The following is a 25654-nucleotide window of genomic DNA, read 5'->3' as shown; positions in this document are numbered from 1 at the left end:
TTGCTGTCGTTCGTTCTTTATATACTGTACGAGTTTGTCATTGTCCTTCTCAAATTGTTTACTTGTTTTGATAATCTCTGCATGTCTTTACCCTCATCTTGGTTTTGTTTGGGACGCGCAGGAGCTGGGGTGCCTGGACGGAGTGGTCAATACATCTTTGTGCCACGGTTGGGAGGAGTCGGGGTGTCAAAAGGGGCATTATGCCTCAAGGATTGGCCAAAGCTGCATCTTTGTTTGTTGCTCGAAATTGATGGTATGGCTAGTACCAAGTCCATCTTCTTTTCGGGCCTCCTTTCACAAAGGTTCTATTAGGAACCACCGCCATGACCTGCGCAATGAGGATCAAAGGGCAGTCAGTATAAGGGACTAGACGGTATAGGCTGGACGGTTGGGCTGCTGGAGGTTATCATATTTCATTTCTGCATATTGTATTTCTTTTTCTCTCCTTGAATTTATCAACTTTCATGATCGATAGGTAACTTTAGACATGGATTGTACCTGCTTGTCACTATATCTTGTATGGTGGCATGCTCAAAAGTGCTTTGTTTCTCAATCTTGCGGATGCACATATGCTCGTGACGTGTATCGATTTCGGGCACCATTGGGATGCGACCATGAGATCGTATAGCAGCAACGCAATATCACTACTATGGTTGGCATCTATCTATCTCATCCTGTCAGCCTGTGAATCAAAACGATGCGTCTTGTCTGACAAATTCCAGATTCATTGGCCAATGCTGTCAAAACTACCCTCATCTCCTTCGCCTTCAAAGTACTCTTCTTCCTCGTCGTAGTCACCCTCATCCTCGTCATCTGCTTCGTCGTCAACTTCCTGATCAACTAGAATAGCAAGCTGATTCTGTGCAAACATGGTCTGAGTGTTAGTGGGAGGACCAACTGGATGATCACCGGTGTTTCCAGCATCCATGTACCTCTGCCAACCCCTGGCCTCCTGGAACTGCTCCAAGGTCACTTGGGGGTTTGAGTTGATGTGAAGTTCACTGAAAGTAATGTTCCAGGTCGTAGGATCCTCCCCAAAAGTGAATAGAGGGTCCGCCATTTCGGTTTCATTGGCTTTGTCCTTCTTTTTGGGATGCTTCCCGAATAGAGAGGGCAAACGATAGCCACGCTCAATCTCGGCGTTCATATCGTACTCGTCTTCAGGGCCAGATTCGGATTCCGACTCGCTCTCCCATTCTCCTCGTTGGTTCCACTGGTCGATTGAGGACCATGCCATGCCTCGCAACCGCTCGTCATTGTCGTCTTCTTTAATCTCCTCTTGCATCTCAGGCGTGAGCTTGTCCCAACGCTTCTTCAAAGCGTGCTTCCGTTGCCAAAGATAAGAGGTATCAACACTGCCCAACTTCTCTTCTTCGTCTGAGATGTACATTTCGTCCTCTGTGGGAACAAGGTTTTCTCCTGTCTCAAAATCGATGTAGCCCCAGATTGCCATCTGAGAAATGTGTTCGTCGAGATAGAGTCCACGGTAGACTGATTCGATAGGAAGAAGCTCATCCGGGCGTGCAAGATGACGGAGTCCCTTGCCCCAACCTTCCATATGGCCGAGACCGACCATGTTGAGAGGGACATTGTATGCCGTTGGATGATTGTGCAGTTGGATGTTGGCCCAGACGTCTCGAGGGAAGCGCATGTCATAGCGTGTCTTGAGCTCCATGAGCTCTGGGAGGTTGGTGTACCTCTGTCGCATAAGCAACTGCCACAGCGGATGTAAACCCTTCTGTCCCATCATGAGCTTGACCATGTCGGTGGTAACAGGATGAAAGAAGGGATGTGTGAACGCCATGGTGAGTTTGACGAGAAAGAACTGCACGTTGTAGATGTGCTGATCTGTCCAGTACTTTTCATTTCTGAGAAAGAGTTGCCTCTGACGAGTAGTAGAAATCTCCATGAGCACCCAGAGTCGCAACAAGGTGCTGTACATAGACTTTGGCATGAGAAAGCCCATGCGGGCCATCATGGCGAGGATCTCTCGACAGCATCGATCACGAGACATGACCATCTTGAGATACTTGAAACCAGGAATAAGACGGATGTTCTTGGGGTTTGTTTTCGCGGGTTTCCAACGGTTCTCGAGAAATCGTGCGTCATCTACCTCAGACTTGCGCTCGACTGGGTCTCTGATCAACATTCTGCCATAAAGCTTCCAATGGAAAACTTTTCCAGCCTCTGGTGCTTTGGTGTCAATCCACATTCGGATACATGATAGCATATGGCCGTTGATTGCCTTGCGGAATGAACGACTGGCGATGTAGAGATTGACGATGTCTTGGGGTCGGAGGTGTTTGCCAATCTCAATAGCCAACTCAAGATTGGAACAAATAGCAGTAATGAGATCCAGACTAGCATGCTTGAGGCTGAGAGTAAGCTCGTTTATTTCGTCTGGCTTTTTATCGGCTTCGTAGGGATCAATACCATCGAAGAAACCATGGATAAAAGCACGAGAGAATTTGAGTCTCTTGTTCGGACCCGAAAGGTCTTCATACTCCTCGACTGTGACATCGGGAACACCGTTCATGATCTCGTCTTCATCATACTCTTGGGGATCAATACCCATGTTCTCGAGATCCTCATCTGTGCGAGCTTGTCGTTCGATGGCTTCTTCCAAACGCTGGCGCATGCCGTCTGTCAGGATATCGAATTCTCGCTCCGGAGTATTGAGAAGCACGCCAGAATGAGCAGACTGGAGACTAGCAGATGGTCCAACAGAGTTACTAGCGGTCGACTGCGGGTTTGAGGCTCCAGGGGGTACGTTATTTGTCGAAGATGGGAGGCCATCATGAGGGGGTGGATTGGAAGACATGGCGTGTGTCGTGGAAAGCTTCAACCAGACGGTGTTCTGGGGAGAAGTGTCGGAATATTCCAGATCCCTGCGAGGACTGAAGCATGCATGTACGGAATGACGATGGTGTTGAAGAGAAAAGGCTTGTTGGGCTGCTAGATGGAAATCAGCAATAGCCAAGCAGCCGCATCAAACGAAGTGAAGGGAATAAAAAGGCACAAACGCCGGAATCAAACAGAGAGTAGGTACCTATCTAGTTGAGGGGTCACCTAATCATCTCAAACTTCATCAGTAGAGGACGGTGCTTGCCAGTTGTTTGTCAGTGGCCCGCACTGGTAAAATGTTTGATGTTAGGGAACAGCACTCTCCCGTTTCGAAGTAGAACATGGAAATGGCAAACATTGTTAATTAAGATTGGGGAACATGTATTAATGTACGTCTTTTTATAAGTCTCAAACTCCTTCAGTACATGTAAATCTTACACTAGGATATATCGCTTCTCATCGCTGGTGGCATTGTTCTCTTCTTGCCACCGCTTCCAGAGCTGCTGCGTCTCCTCATCCTATGAAGACCGGAACTTCAGCACGAACTTCCACCTCACCTATCGGTCGAGCTCATCGACAGGCAATTCGCCGTCGTCCTTGCCCACAATGGACTCGGCGACCTTCCAGATCTGCAGCAGATTGTCTTCCGCAGCACTTGCCACGAGCCAAGGCTCGTTGGGGTTCCAACTGAAGTCAGCAAGATGGTTTGTGTGGCCGCCGTGCATAAAAAGCCTGTCAAGTGTCAGTTTCAACATCATAAACGCTGCTTGGGTAGTTAAACGTACAGTTCAGGGGGGCCATCGTCCTGGTCGTCGGGCAATTGCTCCTCGCCGACCCGGGAAAGGTCCCAGAAAATGATTCTCCGGTCATAGCTGGCACTTCCCAAGATGCCAGCTTCAGTAGGGTGCCATGCCAGAGATGTGACTGCATCATTGTGGCCCTCTAGAGTGTGCACCTTCTCCTTAACATTTCTGAGATCCCAAATGCCGATTGTCTTGTCCGCTGAAGCTGTGGCCACGAGAACCTCAGAGTTGGGGTTGAAAGCCAGAGCATTGATCGCGTCAAGATGGCCGCGCTCAGCGACAACTGCGGCCTTGGCGGTCTCGCTGTGTCGTACGTCTACAATTTGAAGAGTTTGATCGTCGGATACGGAACCTATGAAGTTCTTGGAGATAGGGTGGTACTGAACGTCGTTGACAATCTGGGTATGGTGAGTATACCTGCGAGAAGGGTGGAGGATTCTCGAGTCAGCTGTCAAGGTCTTCAAATCCCTAAGAACTGTTAGTCTCGTATTCTGAGCATCCGCTACAAGCACCTACCAAAGGCACATGGTAGTGTCCTCGCTACCTGACGCCAAACAGCCCGCCTCGTGAGGGTTCCAGTTCAGACCGAAACCCTCAGCCTTATGCCCGATCAATTCAATTTGAGCATTGACCTTTCCTGTCGAGGTAGGGTCCAGAGGATGCTTCGTTCGATCAAAGATGAGGATTTTGCCATCGACGCAAAGTGTCGCAAGGATGTCGGGGTTCTGAGGTTGATATCGAGCCTTGTTCACTTCACCAGGGTGCTCAATTCTCTGAACAATGTCGCACTTGATGGCAGCGACATCACCAGACTTGCCATAGCCGCCGATCTCGCCTCGCTCCTCATCATAATCGTCGGGGTTGGGCGCCACTGCTTTGGGGATCTGAACATCGGCGATCTGAAGATAGTTTGGACTCTCATCTGAGGTGTGAGTGCCGAGCAGCAGGCGGTGAATTCTGTAGTTCTTGCCCTCAGGCTCCTTGACATCGGGGAACCACTGGACTGTAAGGGTAGGCCATGTGAGGGCTGTACTGTAGACGAGTGTTAGATTGAGCTATCTGTGACGGCGAGAGGTTGCAACTTGCCCTAGAATCATGTCATACAGGAAAGGGCTGTTCTTCTTCCACGTCTTGTATTCTGTTGAACATTAGCATGTTGAATAATATTTCCGTTTCTAGTGGTCTTCTCATACCTTCATTAATGAGGCGCTCTCCTTGATCATCCTCTTCATCGTGAATCATTTCCACTATGTTTGCGTAAGTAAAATCCCACCAAGTTTGTCGTATTGATTCTCATGCGAGCTTGCGCGCAAACATACCATCCATATCGCGCTCAGCAGATAGAGCAGGTGCCATGATGAACGTTGTATCGTCTAGTTGCTTAATACAGGAAGTTTCGTAGAAAGTTTCGTAGAAAGTAAAAAACAAATAAGTGGTGGTTTGTGGGCGAGGCTGATGATGTCGACAACAGATTGTTGGTGGAACAAAAGTGAATCTGCACGGCTGAGAGTGAGGTTCAGGATAGAAGGCTGAAAAGTAAAGGTGCGCGTCGCGCGTAAAGTGCCCGACAACAGCTGCGAAACATCAACCTAGCAACGAGTATGCGCCACAGGGAAGTGGGAGAAGGTAGAAGGTGTGGCTTAGCTGCCACTACCCCACATGGAATTGACTCAGGTGGAACAATCTATGTTTACCTCGTAAATACATTTCCAATACCCACAATGTGGCGATCGAAGATGTACCTAACATGTAGACCAACAAACCCCTCCATGAATCGAGCTGCGTCCTGGTTGATGTGCGACTAGAGGTGTTCAGCCCCACCTCCACTACCTCTTCTGACCCAGCTTCCATGACTGTTGGACTCCAATCCTCACGATACACGATCCATCGCATACTTCCACCCTTCCCGCCTCCTAAACCTACAGATCACGACGCTTTCCTGCGAAACCCTTCATTTCTTATTGATATTGTAGGGCGCAGCTGGTTTGAATCCGTCTTGCAATACCTTGCAGCATTATTGTCTCCGGTTTGTTGGCGCCACGTCGAGTCATCGTCCTGTCTTTCGATCCTGTTGCCACAGGATTTTCTACGTTTTGCGCCCAATTTTCAGGGGCGACTTGGAGTCTTTCTCCTGTTCTACCTCAATTCCAGCATTGTTGAATCTTCTCGTGGACTGAAAATTGTCCATCATCCTTCAAGATGGGGTACGATCTTCCTGCTCTTCATAACTTCAGAAGCTAACCCTGGCCGTTGCAGTGTTCCCAAATTCTTCAGATGGCTCTCCGAGCGATATCCTGCCATCTCTCAACTCATCGCAGAAAACCGAATACCCGAGTTCGATTGCCTTTACGTACGTCGCTCCTGAGCTATCCGCTGCTTTCATACGCTGACTGTTACCCAGCTCGACATGAATGGTATCATTCATAACTGTACCCACAAGGATGCAGGCGAAGATGTATCCTTCCGCCTTAGCGAAGAGGAGATGTTTATTCGTATATTTAATTACATCGAACATTTGTTTGGAAAAATCAAGCCCAAACAGCTATTCTTCATGGCTATCGATGGTGTTGCGCCTCGAGCCAAGATGAACCAGCAGCGCTCTCGACGTTTCCGGACAGCCCTCGACGCCGAGAAGGCCCGTGATAAGGCCATCAAAGATGGCGTTGAGCTTCCCAAAGAGGAACCATTCGACAGCAACTGCATTACCCCAGGTACGTTCACTGCATTAAGACTGATCAATGGTAGATTGTGATACTTACATCTAACAGGTACCGAGTTTATGGCGAAGCTATCCCAGCAGTTGCGATACTTTGTCAACAAGAAGGTGTCTGAGGATACTGATTGGCAAGGATGCGAGATCGTCCTATCTGGCCACGAAGTCCCTGGTGAGGGAGAACACAAGATCATGGAATACATTCGAAACGCCAAGGCCCAGCCTAACTACAACCACAACGTGCGACATTGTCTCTATGGTCTTGATGCCGATCTAATCATGCTTGGTCTCCTCAGCCATGACCCCCATTTCTGTCTTCTACGAGAAGAGGTAACGTTTGGGCGGGCTTCCAAGACCAAATCCAAAGAGCTCGAACATCAGAATTTCTATCTTCTTCATCTTTGCATTGTAAGAGAGTATCTTGAGATGGAGTTTCAAGAGCTTCAAGAAGAAGGAACTCTCAGCTTCCCGTTTGATCTTGAAAGAGTCATCGACGACTTTATTTTGATGGCGTTCTTTGTTGGAAATGATTTCTTACCGAACTTGCCAAGCTTGCACATTAACGAAGGTGCGCTGGCGAACATGTTCAGGATCTACAAATCAATTCTTCCTAAATGCGATGGATATATCAACGAGAATGGAGTCATTAACATGGAACGACTACAGCGCCTTCTGGGCGAATTGTCCAACACTGAAATTGGCGCATTCGAGAACGACATGTCAGACGAGAAATGGTTTGCTTCTAAGCAGATGGAAAAGAAGCTCGAGAACAAGAATGCCGAGACAAAGCCGTCTAAAGGAGGTCAGCTTGTACTTACCCCGGCGCAACGCGACCTGTGGAAACAAAAGATTCGGCCATACATCTCCAAGCGCTCGAATGAGCCTTTAGACCTCGGCACTAACCTGAAGGCTGCTGATCGCAAATTCGTTCAGGATTTGGCGGATTCAATGCATCTGCAATGGTCCACCAAAGAAGATGACGAGGGCCACCGGCATCTGATCGTTTCATTCCCCCCTAAGGATAACGGCGACGACGACGATGATGACGACGAGGAAGAGGAAGGTAACCTTGCAGCTTACCGAGTCATGACGACCTACGACAAGGCTTTGGTAATCGATTTGACAGCCGAAGATGCACAGAAAAACTACGAGAAACTCTACCAAGACAAGTACCAGGGCTGGAAGACGAAGTACTACCTTCAGAAATTCGAGGAGTGGGCTCCCGACAACTACGACAAGGAGCTCACAGCCTTGTGTGAAAACTACGTGCAAGGTTTACAATGGGTATTGTACTACTACTACCGCGGAATCGCTTCGTGGCCTTGGTTCTATGGATACCACTATGCGCCTCTTATTTCAGGTAAGTTTATTATCTCATTGTACACATTTAGACATTTAGACATTTAGCTAACACGACACAGATGTCGTCAAGGGCGTCGGCGCGGATTTGAACTTCAAGAAGGGCCAGCCTTTCTTACCCTATGAACAGCTTATGGGTGTGTTGCCTGACCGAAGTAAAAAGATTGTTCCCAAGGTTTACCATGACCTGATGACGAACCCGGATTCTCCAATTGTTGATTTCTATCCCCGCGATTTTGAGCTGGATATGAATGGAAAGAAGATGGACTGGGAGGCAGTCATCAAGATTCCATTCATTGATGAGAAACGTCTCTTGGACGCCATGGGACCCAAGAACGATTTGTTGGAACCTGACGAGAAGGCACGAAACGGATTTGGTGTTCCTCTCAAGTTCACATACTCACCCGACGTCGACTTCGTCTACCCTTCCCCATTGCCTGGTGTCTTTCCCGAGATTCAGAACTGCCGCTGCATCGAGAACATATTTGACCTTCCAGATGTGGAAGGCCTTGAATACTTGTCAGGATTGACTACTGGTGCTTTACTGAACGTCGATGCTTTGGCAGGCTTCCCTACTCTCCATACTCTTCCTTACACGGCGCAGCTTGTGGAGGGTTACGGCGTCAACGTATTCCAAACGGATAGTAGAAATCCAAGTGTTTGTGTCACTTTGACCGAGACGGAGAACCGTACCAAGATAGAAACTTGGAAAGCGAAACTCGGACAGCGATGCTTCGTGGGATACCCATTCCTTCAGGAAGCCAAGGTTATCAAAGTGCAGGATGAACTTTTCAGCTATGAACTGGCCGACAATGGGAAAGACATTGTCACTAGGGACCACAACAACCGGGAGGCTGCTGACTGGGCCAGGGAAGCTGATTACCTCGAAAACTGGCACGCTAAGCGCCTTGCAATCGTTATTGGGCAAGTCGAATGTTTAGTATACGTCCATATGCTCAAGGGCCTCCTTCGTACGGAGGAGGGTGCCCTGATCAAGGAGTATGCTGAAAACCCCAGTCTGAGGAGTACATATGCCGCGCAAACCATTGTTGATGAAGTCGTCAATGAGGACGAACGGTTTATTGAGAAGGAAGCGTTGCCCATAGAGGAAGAATTCCCTCGAGGCACCCGCGCGTTCTTCCTTGGCGAGTACGCTTACGGCCGTCCCCTGGAAGTCGCTTCCCACGCAAACAATAAGACAGAGATTGTTGTCTCGATGCTCAAAAACAAGGAACAGGAATTCGCAAAGCAGATCATTCACCAAGCCGAACGGTCCAATCCCTATACCCCATCATTTGCCGTCGCTAAGCAGCTGGGTATCCATCCTCTTGTTCTGAGTAAGATCACTTCTTCTTACCAGATCATTAACTCTGCTGGACTTCGATTGAACTTGGGATTGAACTTGAAGTTCGAGGGCCGAAAGCTCAAGGTTTTGGGCTACTCGAGGAAGTCGCATACAGGCTGGGAATTCAGTGGCATGGCTATCAAATTGATTGCTGACTATATGGTTGCCTTCCCTGACTTCTTTGCTGCTATTCAGAGAGAGCCACAGAAGAGCGAGGTTCATGAAACAGATCTCTGGAAGGACCCCAGCGTTGCTTCCCAAAGAGTCAAGGAGGTTGTGGCTTGGCTCAAGAAGCAGGAGACCAGCAAGTTTGAGCGGGTTCCTTTGGAGGCCGAACAACTTGATTCAGAGGTAGTCACGGCCTTGGCCCATGCCGGAGAACAGGTGCATGCTGCCTCTCAAGATATTGATATTAAGAAGCTGCGTGGCGTTCCTCGTTCAGCGCTTCTCAAGCCATCTGATGCTGAAATGGTGCTTGGCAGCCAGAACTTTACACTCGGAGACCGAGTTACTTATGTTTCTGCTGCTGGCAAGGTTCCCATCGCCACCCGCGGTACCGTTGTTGGTATCAGCCGTACCGCTACTGCCCTGCTTCTGGACGTTGTGTGGGACACATCCTTTATGAGCGGCACAACGCTCAACGAAAGAGCTCCTATGTTCCGTGGCCAGACCGTGGCATCATCCTCGGTCTTGAACACCACCAACAAACAAATCATTTCTACCACCACCAAATCGCAGCAGCAGCGAAGACCAGTCATTGCTGCACAGGGCGGATATGCGAACGTCGGGGTCACTCAATACAGAGATGCACCGGCACCTGGCCCCCTTCGCGGTGGGTGGAGTGGAGCGCTGAACGGCAACAACTCTCCCGGACGCGGCCGCGGTAACGGTGCTCGCGGAGGTGCTCCCAACCTCATGCACAGCACCTTGGTTTATCGAAATGGTCCTCCAAACGGTGCGGCCCAGGGTCAAGATGTCAACGGCAACGGTACTAGAGGCAGAGGAGGTCGTGGCCGCGGCCGTGGTAGCCATCATGGTTCACCAGCTCCTGACGGCGGTCATGGAGCAGGTCAGGAACAGATGTATGGTAACGTCCCGCCACCCGCCAGTCTTGATCAACCACGAGGTAGAGGTCGAGGCCGAGGACGCGGAGGAAGAGGTCGCGGTGGACCTAATCGTGGACGAGGTGGTGCAGGAGCCGGTGGTAATGGAAGCCAGGGCTAGATGTCCAGCAGTTTTGTTGCATATTGGCGATTCTGATTGGCATTTTAGTCGTGATATCATGTCTTACAACATGTCGTTGAGATTCTTGCATTGTATTCATCAACCAGCGTTGAGATATTGGGCAGCGTTAAGATGAAAGTTGTAGATGTGAAGAATGTATTATAGATAAAAGCTACCTAGATACCTTTATCACGAAGTCACGAGGATGAACGTCTCTGCTGCATGAAATATCAGAACCCTTTGTTGCGTGATCAAACTACACAGCACAATGAACGCCGGTTTTCACTTAGAACACATGCTAAAAACTGACAGCTGACCTATCTAATAGCTCTTCTTTGGCGCATCCTTCTTCTTACTCTTGAGAGCAGGGAGATTGAACTTGGGTGACTCGCCACTACCTAGAGCCTTCCAGTGGCCCAGATCTCGTGTCTGGTCCCAAGTAAGAAATCCAACCCAGGGCTGGACATTGTAGTGCAGCTTCAGCTTCACATCCTCCGTCTCCGCTACCCTGCCACTGGGATGGGTAATTTGATACTTTGGTTTCTGGTTCTTGAGAGCAATGGAGCCACTGAGAAAGGTGTGAGATTATGCAACTGCGGTTCGAATGTATATATCGACTTACCGATCGGGGTCAATGGTCTTTCCTTCAGCGCTGCGCTTGAGCTTCTTCATAGCAACAGGTCCAATGTTCTGGAGATGATCGGCACTGGGGCTTGTAATGATCTTGTCCCAGATGACAGCCTCGTTTGTCGAGTTGTTGGGGCCGGGCCACTCGGCAGTGACATAGACAAAGACTTGCTTGGTGTTCCATGTAAAGAGAGTCTTCAGATCGGCATCCAGATTGAATCGAATAATGGCATATTCCTCCTTCTTGGTACTGTAGTAGTGCGGTCGGCCCTTGACGCTAAGAAACGAAGAGAATTAGCCAATGGAGCATAGATTTGGAAGAATTGATTTGAACCGTACACTTGGGAGTTTGAAACCTTGAAGATACCTGCGTCGGGGGTGCGAGGGGCTATAAAATCCGAGGCGGCGATGAAGGCTGCAACGACGAAAGCGACGGTGGTGAAGAAGCCGAAAGTATTCTGGATACGAGTGAGGGAGTTGTACATGACGGGCGAATATCTTAGCTGCCTGTGCAGCTATTGCCCTTGGGAAGTGTTGTGAAAGACGGACGTTGGTGATGTCGCGTCGTGGTGTTGAAGACAACCTATAATTAATACTGGCCACGTTTTAGACTACCTAGACTAGGAGCTGAAGAGCTAGGCTGGTCAGCGCTGGAGCTGTAGGTGTCGTTTCAGCCTTGTGATTGGACTGTGGGGCGTCAGTATCAGAAGAAGCGAGAGCATGAGAATAATTTGGTCGCTTTATATCACCTTCCACAAGCAATTAGGCTACTTTATCTCGCCTCTTGCTTTGGGTGATAATTCTTCTGTCAAAGTTAATTCTTTAAATACTCTCTATTTGTAAGTAAGAAGACGGTATCTAAATTGCTAAATATGCCAGATCAAGGGAGCTCAACTACCTGGGCTAGGTACTACAGAGGCATCTCAGAAGATGTTGCCTTGCGATGCCAACTATAACCCGAGCAATTGTAGTGATGTCTGCTGGGTTTCAATTTTCTGTTTAGGTTCCATTTCTTGGTGCTTGAATAGAAGCACGCATAACCGTGCAAGGCTGACCTCCGCATCCAATCATCGGAGCATCAGAAAAGTTAGCCAGCAAGAGCACAAAAGATGAAATGCTTTGGTTCCTTTATATAAGTTTAGTAGTTACTTCATTATAGCGTCATAAGTTGAAGAACAATTTATTTGTTACCAATAGTCAATATAGAGAAGCAGTCACTTAATGACCTCCATCTCCGGGCACTAACACCCAAATCTGCCGAAGTCGTACTACCTAAATTTCGTCGCGCATCCCCACTAGAGCCGAGCCTCTGAACGTAACGGTCTCGCCAAGGATGTTCGGGGCGGGCTTCCACCTAACAAATTTCTGTCTGGCGAAAATTATTGTTTGTCGATTTCTTTGTTGGGACTTTGATATTCTCGCCTGTTGTCATTCCCTTTACTCAGAATTTCAGTGCCCCGCCGGTAGCTTAAAGCATTATTGACTCTCGGCTCAGCTACAACAAACTGACAGTGGAGGGCAGAGAAGATCACCGCCTTCTAGCCTAACGCATCGTGAACTGTCAAAGGTGAAAAACTGGAGGCCCACGCGCAGTCTTCCTCCACAGAGGACCAGAGGAGGAAACGGGCTCGATGGGAGTGCGCACTGCTCTTTCCTTCTTCCTAACTTCCTAACTTCTCTCTGCACTTTGTTTCGCCGAGCTTTGCTCTAATCGATACCTGCGATTTAGTCCTCTCGCACGCTATCACTCCAACGCCAATTCTTTCCCGGACTATGGGTATGCTTCCTGCCCACTCGAGCAATAGGATAGGACGTTCCTGCTGACACACCCTGGAGCGCTCCGGGTGACGAGGCGAACATAATGAACTCACGGCTGGTCAGTTAATCCATTGTTGGGTTCTACAGCTCTATGGCTTGATACTTATTTCTATATAGAGAGCGATCAATGACCGGAAACCGCGAAGCTCCATGGGCTCTGGGCTATCTACTCAGACTGCGAGTCAGGACGACAAATCTCGAGACGAACGATCGAGCAAACGTATAAAGAAATCAGGTCTCGAATCGTCATGCGCCATTGCACCCCGCTTTGTCACAAATACACGTCCATCATCCTTGGAAGGAATCGAAGACGAGGAAGGGACGAGTTTTAAGCGCAAGTTGTCACTGATGCAACATCGCTTCAGTCGAGAAGGATCTCAGGCAGACACTGTTGACGGCTCTAGTGTCACCAGCAACAGCAGGGTTCCAGCAACGAGCACCAGCGTACAAGAATACCGCAACGTGCAAAGTGGTAGGCGCCATGGTGGGAGACGGTCTGGGCGCAGACGGCAAGGGGCTCACAATACCCGTTCATCGCCTCTCGAGATTGACGACGATGCGAGTGTCGTTGCGCACCGAAACCTCCCTCCTCAATTATCGCATGCACCCATGAGCCCGGACTGTTTATCTATGAGCATCGACAACGGCAATGATCCCCCGCCCACTGACATTACATCGGATGTTCCCCTTCAATCGAAGCGGTTCGCGGCAGAGTATGCTCAGAGTGCAGCAAAGAGATACAAAGTGCATAACACTGGTTCCGAGGACGAGCTGTCAAGGCCTGGCACTGTTTCCGGTAGAGAGGCTGCTGAAAAGTCCGCCACCAGTGGAAGATCAGCATTGCAGCCTCCTCCGTTACGAACTCAAAGAGGGGATATCAAACCGACCAATTTTGAATCAGCGACAGAAACCACCACGGAGCTCCAAAGTTCGACGCTGCGTGGCCCGAAGGAAGAACAACTTGCTGTGAAAGCTGCTACCTGTGGAAAATGCGTATACTCCACTAAGAGCGCTGATGCGTGCGTCAACCTACGTCTTGATTCCGATGTAGCTCGCCCATCCATTCTATCTCATCAAGAACAAGATCTCTCATGGCTTGAAGTTTCAAGACAGTCGATTTTCAGAATAAAACACAGCAACTCCCAAAGCCCCATTGTCGTTGTCCATCGCTCAGCCACTGGTCAAGTTGGGGGCAGACTTGTGTTGAAATTCAATACCATTAAAGACGCCTCTCACTTTATCCATTGGCTACAAGGGAGCCCAGGTCTGGAACAAATCACAAAGTACGTGTTTCTGGCGATGGTGTCAGTGTTGGGAAAAAGAAAACTAACAAGTTGTAGGGACTCGCTAGAAGCCATGTTCTCGAAGGCGATGGAAGATGCCAAGACATTTGCAGCCAATTCGAAGGATTCCCCAGGCCCGATCTCACCAAAAATCTCTTTGACAGCGCATACACCCAGTAGATCACTATCCCGATCTTCGCCACGAGACCCTTTCAAGGGAGAACCCATATCACCTCGGCGACCAAAACTTAAGGACAGGATGCAGGGTTTGCCTTTACCAAAGGAGGATGCGCAGATGAAATCAGAGGATGTCGAAGATCCATTCGTGGAGTTAAATCAGAGGCCCAGGCCTGAGACCCGGCAAACAAGAAAATCCTCCCTAGAACCACGCCGTGAAAGGAGTCCCGTAACATGGACGGCTCAGAACCCAGGTTGGGACAAGGACTGGCACAAGACCTTGGTATACCCCCCAATTGGAAGGAACCGTGCAAGTGTCGACAAAGAGGATATTCTGCGGCTGAACGAGGGAGAGTTCCTTAACGACAACCTTATTAGTTTCTATCTCTGCTACTTGCAGGCCCAACTCGAGAAAGAGAGGCCAGAAATCTTGAAAAGGGTATATATCTTCAACACCTTCTTTTTCGAGAAGCTGAGGTCGAATCGCACCAAGGTCAATTACTCCGGCGTCAAAGCCTGGACTGCTAGGGTTGATCTTCTTTCTTATGACTACATTGTTGTACCAGTCAACGAGAACGCACATTGGTACTTAGCAATCATATATAATGCCCCTCGCCTCTTACCTAGAGAGGCAAAAGCAGAGACACCCAAAAAGGACGTATCTCCGAACACCCAGGAGGCAATCGTTGTTGAGGATGACGGCCCAGCAGTGAGCACTGCAGAAGATACTTCCGTCGAGCAAACACCTGTCCCGGCCTTGAACTTAGAAGCTCCTAGATCAACAAGAACCCAGGCAGTGAATGGCGACGGGGTTGTGCTATTGGACGATGAGACTGTTAGCAATGCTGAAGCTCCCACAAAAAAGAACAAACGAAAGTCGACAGGAGGGAATCAGAAGTACAGTACCGACGAGCCCAGGATCATCACTCTTGACTCTTTGGGCGCCTCGCACGCACCAACCTGCAAGGTTTTACGGGACTATCTCATCGAGGAAGCAAAGGACAAAAAAGGTCTTAGCATCACGGAAACGCCTGGAGGCATGACTGCGCGGGGCATACCTGAACAGGACAATTATTGCGATTGCGGTGTATACGTCCTGGGTTACATGGAGAATTTTCTGAGAGATCCGGATGAAGCTGTTCGGAGGCTCCTTCATAAAGAACCTAGTGGATGGGTTGTCAAACCTCAAGAAATCCGCGCCAAAGTGAGAGACCTCCTCTTCGAATTTCAGAAAGAGCAACATTTGCGCTTAGTGAAAGAAAAGGAGTTGAAGAGACAACGAAGGGCGTCAAAGGGGCCTGTATCATCGCCACAGGTAGCCCCATCCTCACCTCAAGTCCCCCAGAAAGATCCGGAGACACCACAGCCTAAAGGTGATCCCAAGAGCGAATTGGCAAATAGCACTGGTCGTGCCCCAAGTGAAGAACGTCATAAAACAGGGACTACCTCATCGTACTTTGCGCTTGCTTCACCGGAGAAACCAGTTCAACCACAAACTCCCATTAGGAATGAAGATCCACCCTTCGTCCAGCCTTTAAGAGAGGACTCGAGCAACGAGTCTAAGGCCTCTAGCTCAGGAGAAGTATTTCATTCAGCACGTTCATCACCAGTCGATACTGCGCAACAAGTCCTTCCTGATTTAGCCGCTGAAGGACATACCCCACGTAGCGAAAGAAGAGGACCGAAGCAGCCCTCGACGCCCAATTTTATCCAGAGATTATCGCAATCGTCGGACGAGGCAGGCCCAGTAGCCACCTCTTCCACTGTCAAGAAAAATAGTTCACCATCACTGAGTTTGGCCACAAGGCAAAAGGTGCCACTGCCGGCTCAGCGTAATCAGGGTGGTCTTGGTCAATCAAGGGTTATGAAGAGCATTGAGGACGATAAACCCTCTCCCAAAGGACCTCAGTATGAGGGTGTTGAGCGAACGATTGACTTGACGGGATGATCTTGCCGGTCTCATCAGATGACAATATGTTGGGTGGACTAGGAAGAAAAGGGGTTCACGGATAGAGGGTTTCAGAGTGTACATGGCAAAGATGGCAATGCAGATGAGTTATGTAGTTAGACACTGCAGAAAGAATGGTCGCAATGTGTACAGTAGAGGACATCTCGAGTAAAAAGATTATTAAAGTCTATACCCATCACAAATATCTTCCATTCAACACCCGACTCCTAAAGGATCACCAACGGATGCTAGACCGAATCCTGTCATGCTAATGATATATAACAAATGGTGTGAGTTGCAGTCTCCGCCACGTCTATTGTGGTTGTATCAAGAATCTATTACGCTTTTCATTCATCTTGCTCGGCGTCTGAGCTCTCGTCCGTGCCATTCACCATTTGCCGTTGTATCCGCGGAATCTCAAAAACGAAGCCTCCATTGCGTCCGACCTTTGCTGGTGGATTCCACCTGCCTAGCCGGTGTTCTTTTCCTACAGCCACGACGACACAGAGACCATCTTTGCCTCTGTCTCCACGCTCAAAGATGTCAATATCGTTGACAATGCCGTTGATGGGGCCCAGAGTATTCTCCTCAGGTGACTCGTTTCCTTGGTCTTCAGGCTTGGAGAGAACTCCACGGAACTCAATCTTGCGCTTGTCCTCACTAAGTTGCCAAACCCGGATGTGACCGTCCCAACTGCCAGTGAGGATAACATCGGAGTAAGGGATGGTTCGAATAGCGGTGATCCAACGGGGGGTAGGAGGGGGTACAATTTGAGGGTCGGGGTTCTGCTCGGCCGATGCCTGCTGGGGATCGAGGGCTGGGTCAATACCATGCGCGATGGGCTCGATATACACAGGCTTCTTCTTTTGAACACTCCACAAGGCGAGTGCACCATTGTCACTGCCCGTGACAAACAGGTCATCGTCTATCATGGCGACGCGGTCCATGCTGCCTTCATGGAGTAGGGATCGCGGGTGGACACCACTTGGACGAGACTTCTTGTCTACAGCACCACCGCGGAATACAAGTTGTGTCTCTTCAGCGACTTTCCACAAGCGCGCAGTGCGGTCTCGAGCGCCAACACTAACACAACGTTCTTGCGCAAGAGCATCGACATCGAGAATTTCATCTTGATGACCGAACAATGACTCAACGTAGGCCATCTCATCCAGACTCCAAACCTTAACCGTTCGATCTTTGGAGCAAGAATAGAGCTGATTTGTTCCTCGACGAAAGACTAGTCCAGTGACAGCGTCTCGATGATGTGTCCAGACCTTGATGGGCTTGAGGTCATGGGCGCTGTAAATGATGAGCCTATGGTCTGCACCACCGGTAGCTACATATTTGCCGTCAGGAGAGGCTGCGACGGCCAGGATGCGATCAGTGTGACGCTGGTAATTCTTGTCCTTTGACTTTCTCGTATCACCCTTCAACCAGGCTTCAAGGGACGGCTGCTTCTTCGGAGGCGCTGGGGGCTTCTTGGGCTTTCGTCTTGTTGTCTGTGGGTATTGGTATTGAGGAAGGTCTTGCGCCTTCCATTTTTGTAGGTATAGGTCTTTGGTCGTGGTGTAGATGTATGGGTCGCATACTGCGATGGCGGTTACAGCGTTGGTGTTGCTTCGGAAGAATGTGCGCGAGGCGTTGTCAAAGGCCAGTTCTGAGGCCAATTGGCGGTAAACTCTGCCCTTTCCCTCTGCGACATCCTCCTGAAGTCGCTCAGCAATCAGATCGCGGTCAATGTCGGCGGCGTCGAAACCAGCTTCGTCCACAGTCTCCTTGATGTTCTCGAGATATCGCTCCGCCAGTCGCATTCTCCTCTCAGCAGCTGTCTCACCCTCCTCCTCATCCGACTCATTGTCCCCCATTTCAACGTCACTTGCGACTGATGCGCTGTCGAGGCTCTCGTCATCGTCAGAATCGCTACCAGAGATCGACTCGTCGTCTCGCTCGACTCGCTTTTTGGTGGGGCCGGCATTCTTCGATGGTGCCTTTGCAGCAGATTTTGAAGCAGCAACTCTCTTTTTTGGTTGCTCTGAAGCCTCTGGGCGCTTGCGCTTCTTCTGAGCGCCCGGTACTGTGAAAAAAGACGACATATTGGCGATGTCGCGAACTTGGCTGGCTGTTCACGACTTTCACACCCACCTTGAAGATAAATTTCTAGGCTCTCAGAAAAAAAAAGTTGAGCGACAGTGGACCACGGAAAATCCATTAGGTGCTTGTAAGTTGCGCTAGCGAATCAGAGGCCCGCGAATGGGGCCATGTTTTTCCGGCCTCTGAGCGGTGGAGTTTGGCATAATCGAGCCAGGCGTGGGAAGCTCCCGGGTGAGCGTTGACGCGCAGCGCTACAGCCTAACGGGAGAGCTTGCTTGCTTGGTTGCTGCTGGACCGGACCTTCGAAGAAGGCTGAACAACTACCTTGAATAACCTCCACAACAACACATACGATACTTCCCCAACCACAAAACACACCATCGCCAACATGTAAGCTATAACCAAGCTACAGCTAAGGCTTCAGAATATACTAACACTTCATGACAGGGAGATACTTTTGGGAATCACTGGAAAGGACTTCACCATCATCGCAGCATCCAAGGCTGCGATGCGAGGCGCCACTATCCTCAAGGCATCTGATGACAAGACCAGAGCTCTCAACAAGCACACCCTGCTCGCATTCTCTGGAGAGGCCGGTGACACAGGTACTTGATCCAGCTTCCTACCGACGGCAATGGCAATGGCCTGTCGACCAGCCCCGCGATGACGACAGCTAACCATAGCTACCCAGTGCAATTCGCCGAATACATTCAACGAAATGCCCAGCTCTACTCGATGCGAAACGAGTCCGATTTATCTCCCTCTGGTCTCGCCCACTTTGTCCGAGGAGAGCTAGCCACCAGCCTGCGATCTCGAAAGCCTTACAATGTCAACCTCCTTATGGGTGGCGTTGACCCCATCACTGGCAAGCCATCTCTTTACTGGCTTGACTACCTAGCGTCGCTAGCAGATGTCCCTTATGCGGCGCATGGATACGCACAGTATGTTTCCTCGAAACGTGTACTCAAGAGACACGTACCATGAACCAATGGGTCCGGGCAGGTGCTGATATATACTACCACAGATACTACTGCCTTTCTATCCTCGACAAGCATCACCACCCCGATATTACCCTCCACCAGGGCATCAAGATTCTGACAATGTGCACTGACGAGCTGAAGCGCCGATTACCGATTGACTTCAAGGGTATGGTGGTGAAGGCGGTCAAGGCGGACGGAATTGTCGACATAGAGTTTGACGACGACAAGGTGGTCAAGTGTGCTTAAGAAACGAGCGGCAGATAGAAAGGAAACATGAATTTGTATTACTAGATGGGTCTTGGAGGCTAATGCTTACATCAAGATGGTTGCCTCCAACTGGTCACCCACAAGATGGTGATACGGGGCTAGGTGATACTGAGACCCCAGCTGGCATATTTAAATCTACGATACGTTATGTCCATAAACCGCAACCCACGCTATATGCAGCTCATGCACGTCCGGCGAGCACAACTTTGCAGTTTCAGCGTTATTCTCATTATGAATTCCTCTGAGTGGTATGGTACTCATTCAACAGGGGTGTCTGGGGAGCTTTTCCTTACATTAATTTAGTGACAAGAAGAATCACTTTCCTTGCTGAAGCATTTTATAAATCATGCCCACCTCGACCCATCAGGCGCCATGTAAACCTCAGAAGACCGGACCATGTCTACAATATATTGGATATCAAGACAGCAACCGATGATGGGTATATGATCTTGGAAGTAGTCGTGCGTAGATACACATCTATGTGACTGCACCGAGGAGCTGTCGGGTCCATTAGTTACTCAAACTACCGCGATACAGGAGCTGAAGCAGTATCTACTTTTAAATGTGACCAGACTTAGCGACTTGGTCGTACTATCAAGTCTACAGTCGCTCAACTGAACTGAATCGTTTATAGCCTTGTAATGACTTTCAATCTAGGATATCTCGATCCTAGACCACAGCCTACAACAAGCTTGATTTCATTCGGTACGCCTACTTGCCTGGCATCACATGTCAAAACAAAGATGGCGAACGAACAATCGCCCAGATGAAAGGGCATCGTATATGCAATCATCAAGAGAAAGACCGCCAAATTAAGACTTGTACAATCCCATAAACAGCATATTTGCGTCACAGGAGGCCAGTCATCGGAAATACGGTTATAGTTGGCCACGAGGCTGAAGTATATGTTAGGCACAGTAAAGAGATACGTCAGTCACGTTTCGATTTTTATGACTCGAATATTCGTGAAGGGTGCTAGAATTGATCAGCAGTTCTAGATTTACACGATACATGCGGGTGATGGTCGTATACCTAGGTACAGAGAGGGAAACAGGGCTCGATCGAGAGAGTCATGTCTGGGATCCGGAAAGGTGCTAGTCCACAGGAAAATATCATATGTACAAACTCGGTACTCGAGGCAGCAAGGCACGTGAATTATCATGGATAGATGAAAATCATCATTCACTTCTTACCAAGTTGCAGACATTGATTATTGTCTAGGCATACACATGGTCAACCCATTTCTTGTTTTACCTACTGACCTATATACATTCCTTAGCACGGATACTCACCTAGATAATTCTCAGATCGCCCGTATCCCGCTTATCGGAGATTTCCCGTGTTACGGATCCATCAGGTTGTTAGCTGCTACAACGCGCCCAACTTGGCTGGCTGGCTGGGCAAGCTCAGGGTCCTATATCCCTGTACATGATGCTTGCGGCCGTTGCAGCCCCAGGGCTACGATAGGAGTAGTAAAGCAAACTGACGCATTTGCTGTGTCCGCAATTGTTTTGCATCATTGCTTTGATGCGATACAATATTGTTAAGGTTTGCCGAGTGCAAGCATTTTGTGTCATATTCCGCCTCCCGTCCAGCAGAACATGGATCAAAAATGTCTTGAAATATTTTTGCTGCATTATTCTACCAGCTACCGATTCTGGAAGCAGTCACAATGGAGTTTGCTTATGATTCGCTGTTCACCTATGCAGAGTTGTAATAATGTAATCTTGTTTATATGTCGGCTTGGTTTTCTTTCAATAATGCTTCAAGAGTTATCTCAACATTCGATAACAAGTCCATGGCCAGACAACAATCGTCATAATCAATAGTCCGGGTGGTTGCTAGGAGTCCCTACCCACCGAACCACCCCGGCCCCGTCAGCCGCCCCGGAATCTGGGCTGGGCTGGTTCAGAACCTGAGCCAGACTGTTGAGGTACCGCTAAAGTACCTCCTAAGCTTCGTCGCTTTTTAAGAGTCGCCCCCTTGCTAATCCTCACTCAAAACGCGACCTTCCACCAGGATTCTCCGCCCTTCCCTAACCCCCACACTGAGACATTGCTTCATCGTGCAGAGCACCATCATTAAAAATTTGAACTCTGTAAGGGGTAAGATGCATTCATGTGACCGTAGAGACTGAAGTCTCGAAGACAGTACTATAGGTACTATCAGAACATCAAATCTTTAACCGATGAACGCTGTATCTAAGTAGTAACCTGTACCTTGCTCTCTTCACTCCCTTGCTCCTGGTCAGCGCTCAGACTTCAACTTTCACAAGCTTCCAGATTGCTAGGGACTGGATCTCTTACAGTCGACTAGCGTTCGCCTCTTAGATTAGATTTTGCACGAGGCGTCCATTGTCTAGATTGTTAAGATACAGTATGGGGTCCAAAGCAGAAAGATTCTGACTCTGACGTATCTACAACCGGCAACGATTCAGGACGATTCAGGACGATTCTTTCATCCAGTTAAAAAATAATCAAAATCATCTAGTGCCCTCATCGTCATAAGTACCAGGTCGGTCCCTTTTTCAACTTTTCTGCCCAGCCACAGCAAGTCTTTGACAGGCATTCCTGCATATTCCTTGGATCTCACTGGCTGCATCTGAGGTGAGCGGTGGCCAAAAAGTACTTTTGGAGTACTTGGAAGCTGATGTCGCCCACTCACGGCCTTTCCTGACCCACTCTCACTCTAAAATCCTCCCACCCGCCTTCACCGCAGAGTAACCCCCTCCAAATCCTTGACCCGATGTTAATGCCCGCGCTAAGCCCAATTGGCTGAAACTCCAACCAATTTTTTTTCCCTCCCACTCTTCTTTCGCCTCTTAACTCTGTCCCTTTTCTTCCCTCTTCTTCCCACAACAAACCCTTCATCTCACAATCCTCCTTCATCCCCCCCTCCATCCGTGTTATTTTCTCAAGACTTTGTCTTTCCTTCGTCCTTCCTTTGAAGATTCTGCGTGTTCTTCGAGGGATATTTGCACAGCACTAACGATTGCCTGTGCCTAAAAGTTTCGTCTATCTGGGAAATTTATTGGAAGCGTTGGTCTTCCGTTTCTTTCTCTCGTCTTTCCTGTCTTTTTCCTTCGACGGGAATTTCACCAAACACACAACCACTCTCGTTGATATTTGAGAGGGTTTATCTACCTATTTCGGATTTCACGCGTCTTTACGACCCGACTATCTTTTTACAACTCACTTGACCCGAAAACGACTGTCAACATGGCCGATCAGATCAACATGGGTGGTCTCTCCATCAACGACGGCGCTCAGCAGGGCCCTCCTCAGGGTGCCCGATCCTACATCCCCCCTCACATGCGTGGCCGTGGTGGTCCTCCTCCTGCCGGTCCTCAAGGTGGCCCTCCCGCTATGAACGGCGGTCCTCCTCCTGCCGCCCCCGGACCCAACGGCATCGGCAACAGTGCTTGGGCTAAGTAAGTGCTCTATCTACCTGCGTCTTCATCCCTCGGGATTAAACATTTGCTAACCTCTGTCTATAGCCAGAACTACGGTGCTCGCCAGTCCAACTGGAGTAACGATGTCCCTACCTACCAGAACAACAACCGCCGAGGCGGCTGGGGTGGTCGAGGTGGTTACAGCGGTGGCGGCAACGACGGCCACTCTGGTGGTGGCGCTCCTGCTGCCCGCGGATCTGGCGATGGACAGTGGCGCGATGGAAAGCACATTCCCGGCCCGGCTAACCCCCGTGTCGAGCGCGAGCTTTTCGGCACCACTGCCGACGATCCTTCCAAGCAGCACACCGGTATCAACTTCGAGAAGTACGACGACATTCCCGTTGAGGCTTCTGGTCAAGATGTTCCTGAGCCCGTTCACCAGTTCACCACTCCTCCCCTGGATGAGCATCTGTGCCGCAACATCGAGCTCGCTCACTACAAGGTCCCCACACCTGTCCAGAAATACTCGATCCCCATCGTTAGCAACGGTCGTGATCTGATGGCTTGTGCCCAGACCGGTTCCGGAAAGACTGGTGGTTTCTTGTTCCCTATTCTCTCTCAGGCTTTCCTCAACGGTCCTTCTCCCGTGCCTGCTAATGCCGCCGGTCAGTTTGGTCGTCAGCGCAAGGCTTACCCCACCTCTTTGATTCTCGCTCCCACTCGTGAGCTTGTCTCTCAGATCTTTGATGAGTCCCGCAAGTTTGCCTACCGTTCTTGGGTTCGACCTTGTGTCGTTTACGGTGGTGCCGACATTGGTTCTCAGCTCCGCCAAATTGAGCGTGGTTGCGATTTGCTTGTTGCTACTCCCGGTCGATTGGTCGATCTCATAGAGCGAGGTCGCATCTCTCTCCAGAACATCAAGTACCTTGTCCTTGATGAGGCTGATCGCATGCTGGACATGGGTTTCGAGCCCCAGATTCGCCGCATTGTCGAAGGCGAGGACATGCCCTCGGTTCAGGACCGTCAGACTCTGATGTTTTCAGCCACTTTCCCCCGCGACATTCAGATGCTTGCCCGTGATTTCCTCAAGGACTACATCTTCCTCTCTGTCGGTCGTGTTGGTTCTACTTCTGAGAACATTACTCAGAAGGTTGAGTACGTTGAGGATGTCGACAAGCGCTCCGTTCTTCTTGACATTCTCCACTCACATGCCAACGGTCTCACTCTGATCTTCGTTGAGACCAAGCGTATGGCCGATTCGCTTTCCGACTTCCTCATCAACCAGAACTTCCCCGCAACTTCCATTCACGGTGACCGTACTCAGCGCGAACGTGAGCGTGCTCTCGAGTTCTTCCGTAACGGACGATGCCCCATTCTGGTCGCTACCGCTGTTGCCGCCCGAGGTCTCGATATCCCTCACGTCACCCACGTTGTCAACTACGATCTTCCTACCGATGTTGACGACTACGTCCACCGTATTGGTCGTACCGGTCGTGCTGGAAACACTGGTATCGCTACTGCTTTCTTCAACCGTGGCAACCGCGGAATCGTTCGAGAGCTTATGGATCTCTTGAAGGAGGCTAACCAGGAGGTTCCTTCGTTCCTCGAGACCATCGCCCGTGAGTCTTCCTTCGGTGGTGGTGGCCGAGGTGGCCGCTCTCGTGGCGGTGGTGGCCGAGGAGGTAGTGCCAACCGCGATTTCCGAAAGTTTGGCGGTGGTGGTTTCGGCGGTAACAACGGCGGCGGCGGCGGCTTCAACGCTGGATCCCAAGGTGCCGGCTACGGTGCTGCTGCCGGCGGCGGTGGCTTCAGCGGCTCTGGCGGCTACGGAGGCGGTGGTTACGGCGGAGGAGCTGGCTACGGCGGTGGGGGCTATGGTAACCCCAGCGGCCCTGGCGCTCAATCGTCTTGGTGGTAAACACCTCAAACCGCTGAGATTTTCGCACTCCTCAGGTGCGACACGATGCTGGCAGACACTTGGCTCTGCAGCATTTCACATTTGCGATTTTTCTGTTTTGTTTTTTTCTTACTGTTATCTGGTTGCATGCTTTGCATTTGAACGACACGGCGGCACCATGACCTGCGAAGACGGACGAATGCCTCTTTGCTACTGGCAACAGGCAATGTTCGGTCCCAGGGCTTAACGAAGCATCTGATAGATTGCGTTTCTTTGATTTCGGCATACTCCTCGTTTGATACCCTTAGACCGAGATGTGGGGAGCTGGAAGACGTTGACAGCACGCTGTGATGCGCATGGATCTAGGCTCCGATATGAGCCAAAAGATCTGACACAGCATTACGAAGTTTATGTTTCCGTCGTCTACCTGGAGTTTTCTCCACTCCAAGGCATTTTTCACGCATTCACGATAGAGGGTCATGTTATCGCCGTTCACATAGACAAAAGTGGATTTCTCGGTTCTCTGGTGACGAATCGCTCGCTGGTCCCTGTTGGGAACGGGGACTGGAGGGAGAGCGATGAGCGCACCCGGAGGGAACAAAGGATAATGGTCAACAGGACGGTTACGTCTGTTTATTAGCAGATCGGAGAGCACGAGCGTTGCCGCGCGACGCCCATAGGTTATGGAATTTGGTTTGGGCGGCACGGCATGGAAAGGAACATAAAAGCTCTTGCTCTTTGCAAGTTAGGAGGAACATGGACACGATGAAGGCTTTGACTCATGGAATAATGACTGGGTCATGAGGCTTCTGAAGACGGGGCCATGATGCTTCCCGTAGTAGAACAGATAACCTGACTGGACTGAGGAGTCCTAAATAAAAAAACGC

General features: G+C 49.8%; 8 protein-coding genes across 8 annotated transcripts; 4 read left to right on the top strand and 4 right to left on the bottom strand.

Annotated features, from left to right (window-relative positions):
- Positions 1-628: 628 nt before the first annotated feature.
- On the bottom strand, positions 629-2821 carry B0J16DRAFT_397000 (uncharacterized protein; the record flags this gene model as incomplete). Its single annotated transcript, XM_046132298.1, has 3 exons — positions 629-1885; positions 1916-1987; positions 2018-2821. The coding sequence occupies 3 exons, from the start codon at positions 2819-2821 to the stop codon at positions 725-727; spliced, it is 2037 nt and encodes a 678-aa protein (XP_045984883.1). The 3' UTR covers positions 629-724.
- A 395-nt stretch (positions 2822-3216) lies between these two features.
- On the bottom strand, positions 3217-5194 carry B0J16DRAFT_338493 (WD40-repeat-containing domain protein). The gene is made up of 6 exons (XM_046127454.1): positions 4967-5194; positions 4841-4894; positions 4734-4785; positions 4164-4679; positions 3630-4115; positions 3217-3576 (listed from the first exon to the last, which is right to left on the bottom strand). The coding sequence occupies exons 1-6, from the start codon at positions 5001-5003 to the stop codon at positions 3402-3404; spliced, it is 1320 nt and encodes a 439-aa protein (XP_045984882.1). The 5' UTR covers positions 5004-5194; the 3' UTR covers positions 3217-3401.
- Positions 5195-6054: 860 nt separating this feature from the next.
- B0J16DRAFT_264810 (XRN 5'-3' exonuclease N-terminus-domain-containing protein) lies at positions 6055-10288 on the top strand (the record flags this gene model as incomplete). Its single annotated transcript, XM_046123374.1, has 3 exons — positions 6055-6358; positions 6416-7720; positions 7782-10288. 3 exons carry the CDS (start codon positions 6055-6057, stop codon positions 10286-10288), a joined length of 4116 nt encoding a protein of 1371 aa, XP_045984881.1.
- Positions 10289-10471: 183 nt separating this feature from the next.
- Positions 10472-11575, bottom strand: B0J16DRAFT_413384 (signal peptidase subunit-domain-containing protein). Its single transcript, XM_046133372.1, has 3 exons — positions 11255-11575; positions 10911-11192; positions 10472-10856 (listed from the first exon to the last, which is right to left on the bottom strand). The coding sequence occupies exons 1-3, from the start codon at positions 11398-11400 to the stop codon at positions 10610-10612; spliced, it is 675 nt and encodes a 224-aa protein (XP_045984880.1). The 5' UTR covers positions 11401-11575; the 3' UTR covers positions 10472-10609.
- A 714-nt stretch (positions 11576-12289) lies between these two features.
- On the top strand, positions 12290-16332 carry B0J16DRAFT_338488 (uncharacterized protein). The gene is made up of 4 exons (XM_046127453.1): positions 12290-12692; positions 12752-12791; positions 12851-14016; positions 14074-16332. Exons 2-4 carry the CDS (start codon positions 12777-12779, stop codon positions 16139-16141), a joined length of 3249 nt encoding a protein of 1082 aa, XP_045984879.1. The 5' UTR covers positions 12290-12692; positions 12752-12776; the 3' UTR covers positions 16142-16332.
- B0J16DRAFT_338487 (WD40-repeat-containing domain protein) lies at positions 16333-18300 on the bottom strand. The gene has a single exon (XM_046127452.1). The coding sequence runs from the start codon at positions 18232-18234 to the stop codon at positions 16489-16491; it is 1746 nt and encodes a 581-aa protein (XP_045984878.1). The 5' UTR covers positions 18235-18300; the 3' UTR covers positions 16333-16488.
- Positions 18301-18505: 205 nt separating this feature from the next.
- On the top strand, positions 18506-19846 carry B0J16DRAFT_338486 (nucleophile aminohydrolase). The gene is made up of 4 exons (XM_046127451.1): positions 18506-18622; positions 18680-18837; positions 18924-19173; positions 19257-19846. Coding segments are annotated over exons 1-4 (612 nt in total). The 5' UTR covers positions 18506-18620; the 3' UTR covers positions 19459-19846.
- Positions 19847-22697: 2851 nt separating this feature from the next.
- Positions 22698-24788, top strand: B0J16DRAFT_382835 (ATP-dependent RNA helicase DED1; the record flags this gene model as incomplete). Its single annotated transcript, XM_046131277.1, has 2 exons — positions 22698-22909; positions 22976-24788. 2 exons carry the CDS (start codon positions 22698-22700, stop codon positions 24786-24788), a joined length of 2025 nt encoding a protein of 674 aa, XP_045984876.1.
- Between the last annotated feature and the right edge of the window lie 866 nt (positions 24789-25654).

The sequence above is a fragment of the Fusarium flagelliforme genome, assembly GCF_020744385.1.
Source record: "Fusarium flagelliforme strain FIESC 12 MPI-CAGE-AA-0113 chromosome Unknown B0J16scaffold_3, whole genome shotgun sequence".
NCBI classification, from domain to species: Eukaryota; Fungi; Ascomycota; class Sordariomycetes; order Hypocreales; family Nectriaceae; genus Fusarium; species Fusarium flagelliforme.
The sequence above is the reverse complement of the archived record's forward strand: the minus strand, read 5'-3'. Positions and strand labels throughout refer to the sequence as shown.

Excerpts from the sequence above, each read along its gene's own strand:
- B0J16DRAFT_338493 (XM_046127454.1), bottom strand. The coding sequence starts at position 5,003 with ATGGCACCTGCTCTATCTGCTGAGCGCGATATGGATG. Across the intron at positions 4,786-4,840 it reads AGAGCGCCTCATTAATGAAG|AATACAAGACGTGGAAGAAG; the intron begins GTATGAGAAGAC and ends AATGTTCAACAG. Across the intron at positions 4,116-4,163 it reads GACACTACCATGTGCCTTTG|GGATTTGAAGACCTTGACAG; the intron begins GTAGGTGCTTGT and ends AACAGTTCTTAG.
- B0J16DRAFT_413384 (XM_046133372.1), bottom strand. The coding sequence starts at position 11,400 with ATGTACAACTCCCTCACTCGTATCCAGAATACTTTCGGCTTCTTCACC. Across the intron at positions 11,193-11,254 it reads AAGGTTTCAAACTCCCAAGT|CGTCAAGGGCCGACCGCACT; the intron begins GTACGGTTCAAA and ends TTCGTTTCTTAG. Across the intron at positions 10,857-10,910 it reads AAGACCATTGACCCCGATCG|TGGCTCCATTGCTCTCAAGA; the intron begins GTAAGTCGATAT and ends CACCTTTCTCAG.
- B0J16DRAFT_338488 (XM_046127453.1), top strand. Across the intron at positions 14,017-14,073 it reads GGTCTGGAACAAATCACAAA|GGACTCGCTAGAAGCCATGT; the intron begins GTACGTGTTTCT and ends AACAAGTTGTAG.
- B0J16DRAFT_338487 (XM_046127452.1), bottom strand. The coding sequence starts at position 18,234 with ATGTCGTCTTTTTTCACAGTACCGGGCGCTCAGAAGAAGCGCAAGCGC.
- B0J16DRAFT_338486 (XM_046127451.1), top strand. Across the intron at positions 18,838-18,923 it reads TGGAGAGGCCGGTGACACAG|TGCAATTCGCCGAATACATT; the intron begins GTACTTGATCCA and ends ATAGCTACCCAG. Across the intron at positions 19,174-19,256 it reads GCGGCGCATGGATACGCACA|ATACTACTGCCTTTCTATCC; the intron begins GTATGTTTCCTC and ends ATACTACCACAG.